The sequence below is a fragment of the Phascolarctos cinereus genome, unplaced genomic scaffold (genome assembly GCF_003287225.1).
Source record: "Phascolarctos cinereus isolate Bilbo 61053 unplaced genomic scaffold, phaCin_HiC Scaffold_5;HRSCAF=322, whole genome shotgun sequence".
NCBI lineage: Eukaryota > Metazoa > Chordata > Mammalia > Diprotodontia > Phascolarctidae > Phascolarctos > Phascolarctos cinereus.
This window is the reverse complement of record NW_027555958.1, coordinates 351021770-351034497: the sequence shown is the minus strand read 5'-3', so window position 1 is coordinate 351034497 and position 12728 is coordinate 351021770. Positions and strand designations below refer to the sequence as shown.

The 12728-nt window shown below is 37.6% G+C and overlaps 2 protein-coding genes across 3 annotated transcripts in view; one reads left to right on the top strand and one right to left on the bottom strand.

The window, feature by feature from the left end:
• The window catches only part of LOC110205503 (kinesin-like protein KIF28P), a 59136-nt gene extending 57416 nt beyond the window's left edge, over nucleotides 1–1720 (top strand). The window contains exons 21-23 of the mRNA XM_020982118.2: nucleotides 23–167; nucleotides 438–619; nucleotides 895–1720. Coding sequence (XP_020837777.1) covers nucleotides 23–167; nucleotides 438–619; nucleotides 895–1068 — 501 coding nt within the window. The 3' untranslated portion in view covers nucleotides 1069–1720. The remainder of the gene's footprint in view (nucleotides 1–22; nucleotides 168–437; nucleotides 620–894) is intronic.
• The window catches only part of SCCPDH (saccharopine dehydrogenase (putative)), a 20563-nt gene continuing 7863 nt past the window's right edge, over nucleotides 29–12728 (bottom strand). Inside the window, exons 5-13 of one of the 2 annotated variants that reach the window (XR_002323597.2) lie at nucleotides 11040–11089; nucleotides 9240–9370; nucleotides 8289–8406; nucleotides 7491–7610; nucleotides 7348–7404; nucleotides 5104–5215; nucleotides 3636–3717; nucleotides 1664–2299; nucleotides 29–835 (exon numbers count right to left, since the gene is read on the bottom strand). Coding sequence is in view for 1 of the 2 variants with exons in the window: in XM_020982119.2 (XP_020837778.1) it covers nucleotides 2194–2299; nucleotides 3636–3717; nucleotides 5104–5215; nucleotides 7348–7404; nucleotides 7491–7610; nucleotides 8289–8406; nucleotides 9240–9370; nucleotides 11040–11089 (776 nt within the window). In the remaining variant the exon portion in view is untranslated. Of the gene's footprint in view, nucleotides 836–869; nucleotides 2300–3635; nucleotides 3718–5103; nucleotides 5216–7347; nucleotides 7405–7490; nucleotides 7611–8288; nucleotides 8407–9239; nucleotides 9371–11039; nucleotides 11090–12728 lie in introns of those variants that run through there. The other variant, XM_020982119.2, reaches the window with a different exon arrangement.

The window sequence follows — 12728 nt, the reverse complement described above, 5'->3', positions numbered from 1 at the left end:
ACATGCTGGAATTACTTTATAGGCTACATCAAACCAAATGGCAGAACTTTATTTGAAGCTGCTGAAGTTAGAACAGGAAACAGAACTGCTCAGAAACATTAACAGAGCCCTAAGAGAAGAGAACGTACTTCTCAAGGATTCCCTAAAGGGATGTGGTCCTGGACAAGGTCAGTGATGCACTTAAGCTTTGATTATGTTAAGATATCAATCATAATAGGCTTCCAATTAGAATGTTTCTGATATAACTACTAAGCCAAGGAAGAACAATGTATTTGCTGCTCTGCAGAGTAATTCTTCAGTATTACTTAAATGTTTCACTTAACAGGGTGGTAAAAGTTTTGCAAACACATGTTTCCCTATCATTTATTTTAGGTAGACTATGCCTACATATTGAGTAACCCTGAAAAAAACCCTGAATAAAACCCCTTTTCTTCCAGATCATAAACTATCCAGTGCATCCAGAATAACTGCACAGGCAGCATCACAAAAAGACACTCCTCAGATGTACACGCCTCGGATCAGCAACGATGCTGACTTTGCCAAAGCTCTTAAGGTCTTCTATCGAAGTATGAACATAGTAAGAGGACAGTTTCTCAAGCTAAGACATAACAGGCCTCCTGTAAGTAACCAGCTACTTCCATATTCTATGGGTAAATGGATTTTCTTTCCAACACATTTAGCAGCATCCTGGGAGGTATTAGTCACTAAACCTCTTTTGCCTATCAAAATGTGAAGAGTTAACTTCTGTAGGTAACAGTAGAAATGAGGTACAGAATATGGTTCTCAACTGAGCTCTATGTGACAAAGCCAGGGCCTCCTTAGGTATTACATTATTCTGGAAAAAAAAAAAAAGACATGACTACTGTTACTCATTTTGGTTCATTTATTTTTCAGGAAGACAATCAAATGTTACGTCCTTTTACACTAAGACAATCACATCTCTTAAAGGACATTGGTGAACTACTTGAAGCCAGCCTGTGGAAATTGAAAAATGATGTCGCTCTTATAGTCAAGAAGAAGAGAGAAAGTTTAGCGCACACCAAGTATCGAGGCTCCAGCTTCCCATAAAACATTTAAAGTTCACTTTGATTAACTTGTTAATATTAATGCTGGTTTACTAAATACTTACTGATCAAAAAATTCTCTGTAGTTTGAAAATGAAATCTGTAGGTACAGAGAACAAACTGTAAATGGCTTAAAATGCTAAATTTTTTAATTATATGCTATCATTTGAACCATTTATTTACTTTGTGTGTATAATAACTAGCTAAGGAAACTCATTAAAGGAAAAGCTATTTCCAGTGACCACACTGAGAATGTTTTAAAAGGCTGTACTATTTTCTGTGTACAGTTTAATGCTGAATGCGATAGCATGAGTAAGTGTTTGGGGTCTAAGAAAGACACACAAACCAGAATGCACTTTGAAAAGTTAGTCCGCTCCCTCCATCCTACAAATGAATCAACTGCGTGCCACAGAGGCTTTTCCCAAGGGCAGACATCGCAGATACAAAGATGTTTGATCATTTTTCAGAACAGACTCTAAGGCTATGTGGCACATGTTTGGTGTTTTAAAAGACCCACGTATAGCTTTCATGAGGGACAATATACTTCAACGGAGAACCCAGTTTTGGCCTAAAAGGTGAATGAGAAAAAAAAAACTTACTTTGGGCACTGAAAATCAAAGAAAAATCAGCACATCCAAGTATAGTCTTTACAAATGCAGCCAGAAGACAGACTCACTAAATATCATTAGCAGGTAAGTTGGGGCATGAGAAGCACATTCATACTCCTGTGTAAATATGAGAGACAAGTCAGTACACAAGCAATCACCTAGATGGCACCTGTACTTAGTCTTCATCTCACTCAATAACCAAAGCTAGTTAGAGGGTAGTGAGAATCAAGCTTGAATAGCAAAGGCACATAAAAGCATCAGGGAAACTCACTGCAAAGTTCCCCTCCATGTTTCAAAGCTCACTTCTCCCACCTGACCAGCCACTTCACATCTACGTAAGGGAAATATCTGATGCTCTGACAAGCAGTGATATCAGTTAAGAATAGCAACATAGCGCATGTGTGCCAAGCACAAACTGCTTTTTATGAAAGCCTTTCTGCCCTAATCACAAGGAAATAAGAATTTCAAGTATCAAATGGAGAAGCTGTTAATTCATGCAATTTTATAAATATTTCTAAATTTTAGACTTCAGAGCTGCTAATGACACTAAATTCAATGCCACATTGGTTGAGTCTTTCAATCAGCTTGGTTTTTGAGAAAGCGGCTCCTGGTGTGAAGACACCACCTCTGGAAAATAAGATAAATTAGAATGTTAAGACAGAGTATCCAAGTCCTGATTCCTTTAACATGCTGCAGAATTATTTTGCAGATTGCTTCCAACAAACACATAGGTTATAGTAGAATCAAAAAATCACAATTCTTAAACTCTGAAGGATACTTTTTTTCTTATAATCATGATAATTTCCACACTCAGAATTGTTTAAATGAACACTTATTATATTGAAGGAAAGCTGATGCCATCTGCACCACCACTGGGCTTCTCCTCATCTGGATCAGTTAAGTACCCTGACACCACACCCCCAAGGTACCTAATCTATTCCAGTTTGGGACTCTCACTCTAGGTTGGAGCCACCTCCTCCCTCCCCTTCCCCCCCTCCCCCACCAAATATACAGTAATTAACTCAATTAAAACCTTTCTCCTGGAAAGGGCAAATGGTTGATTATCTAAGAACTCTACACATCCTTTGATTCTCCTGGTTAAATTATTCTCTCTAAGCAGATGATGACCAAATCTATCCAGCCCTAGTTTTTCTCCTACTTAGTAAACTCCACTGGTTCTCTATTTACCTCTAGGATCAAAAATGAAATGTCTCTGGTATTTAAAGGTCTTTAGGACCTGACCAACTCTCTAGTCTTTTAACACTCCCCCTTCACACCCTCTCCATAGTCCTGTCCTGTTATTCCTCACCTAAGATGCCTCACCTTCCTAACCTCAAGGTAGAATCTCTCACTTCTTCTAAGATTCAGCTCCAGCATCATCTCTCCTCCAAGAGGACTTTCTGGGTCCCTCCCATCCCCGCAAGGTGAGCTTCCAAATGCTGTTATTTGTCTTCTATGTACCAACTTATACGTATGTTGTCTCACTCCAATCTCCAGCACTTAATACTTACTGGCTAACTGTTTTAGGTCCTGCCTAATTTGTTTTTAGAGACTCTAAAAACTTGTAGTCTCAAATTACCTTGCAGGGTTGTCCTATTGTTATAGCAACAGTTCAATTCTCCATTAACATAGTTCAATAAATGAATATCTAGCTAAGAACAAACTATCTCATTCCTTCTTAAATGTAAATACTCTCAGTATCATCAGTATACAGCTCAGGACTGATTACTGGGCAACGACTTCATCTTAGGCATGTATAGTTAAACTTCTTGCCTAACCTTGGGATCCATGTCCATTTTTAAAAACAAATAGTTAACAGAAATAACCAGTTGATAAAATAATTTAAATATCCCTGTATCTTTGGACAATGGAATTGAAAATGCTGAGAACCATCACAAAAAAGGCAAAAGTATTAACAGTTATAGATGGGCTAATTCTTCTAAATATAAGAAAACCAACTCACCCCTTAGGAAGCTCAGAGGTATCTTTTAAAAGAGTCACAGCTGCCTGAACCATTGCTATGGGTGTAGCCACATAACCAGGCTCTACAGAAAATATTTTATTGAAAGAAAAAAAATTAAAACACTATTTATTCAAAGTCACATAATCCAAAGACAATCTTTTTTGTCACTTTGCATACAGAACTTTTAAAACCTAACCTATTTATGAAACCCAATAACCTAAGCTTGGGGCCTTTGATTTTTTTTTTTCATTTGGAGAGTTGGGGAGAAAATTAGAGTTATAATTTCACAGATGTATGGAAACTCCCTCCATCGAAACAGATCAGCAACTGATGAGTCTTAAAGTCCTTGAGAATGTTCTGAGATGCAGAGAAGTCACACAGTCAGTATGTGTCAGAGGCAGGACCTGAACAGGTCTTCTTGACTCTAAGACCAGCCCTTTATCCACTATGCCACAAAGATTAATGAAACTGGATGCTATCTGCTTTTCTATGTTCTACTTCCAAAAACTTAAGTTATTCAAACAATCTCTCTATTTCTTACAAAAGGGAAAAGTAACTAGTTATGGTTATTAACCTTGCAATAGGATATACAATCAGTGATCACTCCCACACCTATGAAATAATAAGTCTGCTTTCCTCGCTCTTCCTCCTTTAAGAAAAGCAACAAAAGTCAAATAGGTTGCAATCAGTGATGACCTGTCATATAATTAGACTAAAACCAATCCACTTTAGAAAATCATTTGAGAATCTGAAATGATGCCCAGTAATTTGGCTTGACTGATAAAAAAAAAAGTTTACATGTTTTACAAATGCTACTGTGTCTCTGTAGTTCTCTCTATATATATTCAGACTGCTGATATTATAACCAATATTTATAAGCCAATCATCCCTTTTCAAATGCAAGTGCTAACTTTAGGCCCAACTTTTCCCAAAGTGGAATTAATAAAGCTAAATAATTGATTTTTACTAAAGAAAACCACTGTGATGGATGTTATTTATTGTAAATGCATTTATTCTCTCAGCATCTCTCATTTCAACTTGATTCATGTAATTTATGTAAATATGATTCAACTTCTCCGCCACTTAAATCTAATGCCTCATTATGGAGGTTATCCTGGATTCTCAAAAGCAATGAAAGGATAGTATAAACTCAAGCAGGGAGTATAAAAACTGAAAAAAGCCTCGAATACAATCTACAAGTCTAGCTAGACAAACTAAATTTGGAGAGATTCATCATCAAAGGATTGGCCTCTACATAATAAATGAGTTGCTATGGCTAAAAATATTCAAATCTCTCTGATGGTAGGGCAGATTTGGGTTTGGGATAAGTAAAGGAAGTGCCCAAATGAGTCGAATCATGGATCTCTGAATCTGAGAGGAATCAACTTCTATTTTAAAATGGCTGTAGAATGTATACGTCCCAAATGCACAAGAAGAAAAGCTCATTGTTCCTAAATCACAAACATACCTGGTCCTTTCACTTGAGTGCAAATTTTAATATTGGGTTTGCCATGTTTTGTAGTATGGTCCTGGCTATATCCTTGACCAAAGAATGTAAATGTAAATGAAGCATCATCCATCTGCAAAAGACAAAATAAAGAGACATTTACTTAATATATATTTTTTCTTTGACTGTAGGAATGCCTGTTACTCCCTAATTCATAAAGTTCTCATTTTAAGAACATGAAAACCAAAATTCAACTTGATAAGTCATATCAATTCTTTGGGCAAGAAAAACTCTAGCTTCTTTGGTATTTCCAATTTTCAAAGTGATTACCCAAATAAAAATTCCTTATTAGTACATCAAATCTGCTTAGCTCTTATTTCAGAAAGATTAAAAAGTCCATTCATCCCATTAATATTCTCACACTATATTTCCTTCAGTTCTACATAACAGTTCTGACTCCCCTGTGCCTTCTTTTGTTTGGTTTGTTTGTTTTCATTTGTTTTGGTGAGGTAATTGTGACTTGCCCAGAGTCACATAGCTAGTAAGGGTTATGTGTCTGAGGCCAGATTTGAACTGATGTCTTCTGACTCCAAGGTCAGTGCCCTATCCACTGCGCCACCCCACTGCCCCTGCACCTTTTTCTGTTAAGAAAATGTTACGTGCCCCTAAAAGATACCAGACCATTCAAGAACTATTTATCAAGTGTGTGTGCTGGGCATGTGCGCAGAGTGATTGTGAGATTCAAAGAAAATATAAGCCTTAGTCCCTTCCCTCTAGGACTTTACAATCTAGTTAGGTGGATAAAACATATACAGCTAGATAGACAGATATACATATCTATCCATACACACACACACACACACACACACCCCATGTGTATACATATATGCACATGCACACAAGCACATAACTATGTTACACAAAGTCAATGTGTATACGAATGGTAAAGACAAAAGGTGCCAAGGGAAATTCAAAAAACAGTGCTCTTCTGGTTAAGGTAGAAAGAGAAAGCTTCCTGGGAGATGCAATCTGAAATGGCTCTTGAAGAATAAGGTGGATTTGGGGCAGCTAGATGGTGCAGTGGATAGAGCACCGGTCCTGGATTCAGGAAGACCTGAGTTCAAATCCAGCCTCAGACATGTAACACGTAATAGCTGTGTGACCCTGGGCAAGTCACTTAACCTCACTGCCTAGCCAAAAAAAAAAAAAAGAATAAGGTGGATTTCATCAGGTCAAGAGGCAAAAAAAATGTTTAGAATATGCTAAGTAAATCAAGCAATCTGTCTAACGTGAAAGATTTGTGTAGAGCAATCGTGTGAGACAGTAACTGGAAAGGAGGCTGTGGGGCAGACAGGAAGGATTTACAATTATGACTGATGGCTGCTGGATTTTATCCTGATGGTCATAAGTAGCACGAGGGAGTTACATAATCAAAAGGAAGGTTTTGGAATATTAATTTGACACACTGTGTGGAGTGAACAGAGGGACAGGGGTTCTTAATCTGGTATCTTTCAATCTGTGGGGTTTGGGGGTTAGGGTTAGGGTTATTTTGATAATTATTTCAAAATAAATGGTTTCCTTTGTAATCCTATGTATCTTATTTTCTGCATCTAAAAAAGTTATTCTAAGAAAAGACAGGTTTCTCCTGTCACAGGAGTCCATGACACAAAAAAAAGTTAAAAGCCCTCAAACTGGGACATTAATACAACAGACTGAGTACGAACCCGAAATGACCTTTTTAGTGTAAGAATATCAAATAGGCCTTGGTCTTAGTGAGGAATAAAGGCAAGAGAAGGGTCAAAGATGATTTTTCTATTCAAGCTAATTTTTCAGTCGTTTTCCAACTGTGTCCAACTCTTTATGACCCCATTTGGGGTTTTCCTGACAAAGCTACTGGAGTGGCTTGCCATTTCCTTCTCCAGATCACTTTATAGATGAGGAAACTGAGGCAATCAGGGTTAAGTAACTTGCCCAGGGTCACATAGCTAGTAAGTGTCAAAGATCTAGGGACACAATACAATTAAAATAAAAACCAAAGATGAAAGATGTTTTTAAAATAATAAAAAACTAAAGGTTCACTACATATTTAAGATGAGAGTTTAATTTTTCATTTTTCTGTTGTTATTCAATGAGGTAGAAGAGCTGTGGAAGGAGCAGCTTACAAATGTGTTGGGAAAAAACTTAAGGGTTATAATGCCTCTTACCATTAAGTTTGATGATCTAAGACAATTTTGAGAAAATGCTTTATAAACAGAAAAGGATTACCTGTTTCTGCGTTGGTCCTTGTTGTGAGAAATACCCGAAGGAGAAAAACCATGGAAACTAAAGAAAAAAACACCTGAAGTGAATTTTAAGAGAACAAGTAGACAAATGCTTCTTTTAAAACAAACATTGACAGCCGTACTTACTTTTACCAGAAGTTGCCTTCCAATGCTAAACTTCACGAAGAGTAAAAAGAAAAGTCCCGCAAACATCAGCTTAATAATGGAAGTGAGGCCTCCAACAGTCACATAAGCAGCGTACTGAACCTAAATAAGGAGCACCAAGCTGTGATGGGACGTTTTGCATCCTGGCTGTACTAATTAACACAAAGATTAGGTCCTTAGTTCTTACATACAGACTGGGGAGTAGGGGGAGAATTCAGTAGAAATAATGTTATAAATGTTGTTTAAGTGCCTAGGATAGCCCAGGAAAACTCATTTTAACCCATAATATCACAGAATTGTGTGCAGCACCACCTTGAATAACACTGTTTCTATGTGAATGTGTTCCCAGTTCCAATTTGAGGCACCGGAAACATATCCTCCAGATGCAGCCCTGGCATGGGACAACAAATCTCAAACAGCAGAAGGTTATAGCAAAAGAGTAAGAAGGGAAGGAGCTGTCCAGGTATACCATGGATGGGAAAGGGCTATTGCCATGGCCACAGAAATGAACAAGTGGCCAGCTACCACTGTTGTGATATAGACTCAAAAGTCATGTAGCTAAAATAATAAAAATATAAAAACAAAATATGTTCCTTGGGAACCATCTGGTCCTACCCTACTTAAAGATTCTGATTTACATCCAAATAATGAAATGAGCATTGTTCAGCTCTTCTGTTTTGTTGCTTTAAAAACACAAGATTTCTATTTAAGAGAAATTAATAAGATCAAATATGTGAGAGGATGCTTATTCATTGACAAACTTCAAACATATAAACATACTGGTGTTTCCTGCAAGTCTTCATACAAGAACCGCTGTGTCCTCTTCACAACAGAGACATCAGCTCCCATGAATGGGATAGAATATTCATGCAGTTCACTACAGTAAGAAACAGGCCATCTGAAAGAGAAATCTAAAATGAGAGCGTCCTTCCTTCCTGCTCCCAGCGTAGCAAAAGCTTAGAAACAATGTCTTTTAAAAAAAAATCAGGGAAAAATGTGGTGACACTCTAATGGCAATGACAATATGAAGGCTGAGATCTGCTCTCATGTCAGCTTGGTTCTCCTCTCTCTTTACTTCCTGTCTCCATGACGAGAAATTCTGGAGTGAATAAAGAGTGCTCTGCACACAGTGAGCACTAAAGATCTATGCCATAATTTCTTTTTGTCCAGACACATAACATTCACTAGCTGTGTGACCCTGGTCAAGTCACTTAACCCCATTGCCTAGGGAAAAAAAATTTTCTTTTTATCAATAGCCTTCAAAGGCATACAAATTCTAGATTAAAGAACCCACATTTCAACAGGCAAATCCTAAAAGTACAAGGCAGTCTGTACCAATAGGCTTCATGGCGTCAGGATTATATTTTTTCCACAACAGAAAAAAGCTATCAATGAGACAGAGCAGAGCAGACAAGAGTATCATATATTAAGATGATTCATATTTAAATCTGACATTGGGTAATAAGATTTGTTACAAAATTACTTTTACTCTCTGGCTCTAAATATATTATTATACACAGAATATTCCTTTTTAGGGTGATGTGAATTATAACTTCGTTTTTTTTTTCTTTTTACTTTGATACACTGATCCCAGATCCCACACATTCTATAGTTGCTCTAATTAGTACACTGCAATCCATTCCTTCACAAATTATAATGGATAATATTCAAATGAGCAATAACATGCTTAGAATAAGAGGTGTCTTATTAAAAGATCTTAAGATTACATACCTTCTTTTCAATTTCGAACCAACAACTGGAACAGGTTTCATATTTGATTGTTTTCGTAGGTTTCTTAAACGCTTCTGGTCACCAAAACCATGAACAGCTGACTTCCAAGTTCCATCATGAATACACATTCCCTGAAGAAATATTTCAGATGATAAAATACTTCAGAAGTGGCAAATCCTACACACACACACCACCTTTTTTTTATTATGCATTATTTCAGTGCATATTTAACTGTTTTAACTGTGTTAACTGAAATCAAGTTGTTTGAGATACTATCAGTTATCTAACAGAGTAGCAAAGAGAGACTTTCATAATTGGTTGGCTTACACCAGAATTCACCAGCTTCAATACATTTACTGTTACATTCCCTCTCTGACACAGGACAGCCCGTCTGTATCCCTGACAGCCACTATTCATGTTCTTTCCAGCAATATTGTACCATTCTATCCCTTTATCACCAAATCATATTCCTTCCTGTAAAGCAGAATTAGTGCCTAAATCTAACCCTACTGCCAACTGTACAGACCTCTCAGATCATATCCCCCACCTCTGATTTTTTCATACTCCTCCTCAAAGAACATTCTATTTACCTGCTTAAGTTATAAGTTAAAAAGTATTACTTGATAGTCACATCATCCTCTAAGGTGCAGTTTGGTAATCAAGTAAATCACATAAACCTGACAACAAAGTTAATATGACATATGAGATAGAGAATTAACAAAAACTGACATTGTACTGAATCATAATTAAGTATAAATAATACTAGAGGTCAAAAAGCCCAAATATAAATTTCACTTACTCCCTAATTTTAGCTAGGGGCCAGCCCAGTCAACAACTAGCCATTCTGTTCCCATCCTAGCTACCAAGGAGCAGACTGAGCAGTGTGCAAAGGACAACCCAGACTATGGTGGGAGTCAGAGATAATTTTTGCCAGAATTTAAGTTAGGCCATTCTCATTTGTGTAATACCCTGGAAAACAGAAACCCTGAGCCTAAATGGAACAGTTTGATGCCTGGAAAAAATTGAAAGGAAAAAAAAAAAGATTTGTGGGCTTGAGGCTGGGTCTGCAAAGAGGCCTATAGAAACGAAGACTACAAAAGCATTTCTAAGGTTAACTGGGGTGGGGGTGTGGGTGGGGCCCAATAAACCCACAGTAAAAATCAAGCCACTGTTTCCAGCACTTCGAGAAGGTCTGTCCAAGCCACCCTCCTTGCTCACTCATCTCTCTCTGAAGACCCCTGGATTTGTCACCCAAAAGAATCCAGGCAGTTGAGCTTCCCCAAATTTTCTGGCAGGGGAACTCATGATCCAGGATCCCTGGGCTGACAAGTGTTCACACTCCCAAATCTGGGGAAGGAACATAGACGGGAGAGCTTGGAGCTGTACTTTACTTAAAGGAGGGCAGAACGTTCTCTTTGTGAGAGCAATTTCCCTTCCCACTGATAAGCCAGAGATTAGGCTGTCAGGGCCTCCGGATCGGCAGGCAGAAGTAGGGTGCTGGTTGTGTCTTCCGACTAGCACAGAGGCACGAAGGGAAACACCAGACTTAAAAAAGGTGAGGTGGGCAATGTGGTTTTGAGAAGGCCAAAAATATCTCCCTTATACTGCCTGACATTCTACCAATAAAGAGACTGATGTGTTTTGGAAATAAGTAAACTAGAACTGGGAGAAGGAAGAACATGGCAACAGAAGGGAGGAGAAGACTGAGAATTTCTTTTGGAACGCTTGGCATAAGAGCAGCACGAGCACACAATCTTTTTCTGGATGTTTTTAATACGTTAAGGAACTCACAACACTAACCTCAGGTCCTGAATTTACTGTCAGGAAACTTTCAACGGCAGTCAGAGTACCTTAGAAGTGGGGAAAACAGTAAAGCATCAAAAAACAAAATATAATCATCCAAGAGAGATTCAATTTCTCATTTACTCCTCCTTACCCTTGGCCCAATTTTAATATCAACCATCTGATACTGAGTCTGAGAGCTAGAAGTCCTGGACTTTATAGTCTCAGCTATGTACCAATTAAATACATGGTAACAGAAAACATTCTTCCCTGAGCTGATGCTAAAATTTACTACATCTAGCAAGGAATGGGTTTATCATCAGAAAGCAGTTCAGCATAAAACATGTGAGGATAAAATAACTTTATTTGGTTTCTCCGGCATTTAAGAGGAAATACTAAAAATCCCATCATTTAACCATATAGCTAACTTGCTTCAGAGGCCACATTAGTATGCAGTTTTACTCAAAATCATTAGTTCTACAGACTACATTCTGAGGCAGTACAGCTGCTTTCACATTTTTTTCAGGACAAAAACATTCTCTTCCATGTTCTATGACAAGCAACTCTAAGATCTCAACCAAGTGTTATCTAAATACATAAGACTTTTGACCCCCTTCTGTAGGAAAGAAGCAGTCCTACCTTTAGGCCTCACCTTGGCTCATGAATATAAAAATGAGCTTGTCCTCCGTCTGGGCATGAACCTAAGTCAGGCTCCTACATTTTCATGACCAAGGAACAACTCTACCTCATACACAGATCACTTCTTAAACAGCAAAGGATATAGTACCTTAGGTATTCAAAGAATTCAACCCTGAATTGACCACAAATTTAACACTAGACAAAGAGCCATCTGAGACACTTGGCTATTTGAGAGGCAACCCAATGGATATGTACTGTCCATGAACCATGCATATCCTCAATTCTTTATTAGTATTAAGTTAGATAAGAAAGCAACATATGTAGACCATGTTACTTCAGTTCCCTGATAAAATTCCATTTTCACCTTAGGTGCTAAGAATTATAGAGACAAATTCAGTGCCCAACTGTATTCATTAATACTCAACCCAGTTTTTCTGATGGTCTCATTCTGTTTTAAACAGCCTGATTTTATACAGTTTAATTTTGTAAGCCACTTCGAATCCTTTTTTGCATACAGGTAGGGTAGGAATACTAAAATGTTAAAATGACTCGATGGCCTTGGAGAAGTCCTTAAGCTCATTACCATTCACAAAATGGTGATGATAAAACCCTACCTATCTCACAGAGTTTCTGTAAGAACAGTGATCACGCTGTACATGGATAACCAAATCAGACTGCTTGCCATCTTGGGGAGAGGGGAGGGGATGGGAGGAAGAGAAGAAAGTTTGAAACTTATAAAAATGAATGTTGAAAACTTTCTTTACATATAATTGGGAAAAAAAATTATTAAAAATATTACTAAAAAAAAAGAACTGTGATCACAGATAAAAAAAATGCTTTGAAAAACTGAACACATTACACAAAAACATTACTATTGCTAAACCAAGACAGTAGACCAACAGTCTAAACACAAAGAAGAATAAACACAAATCTAAAGGTTTGAGAATTTGAACGTAGTTGCGGCCTGCCTGTTTTTGGCTGGATAACATAAAAATCAACAGAGGAGCTGAAAATGCTCTTTTTTAATTGAAATGTAGAAGATTAAATTGACTGAAGAATGACAAGCCA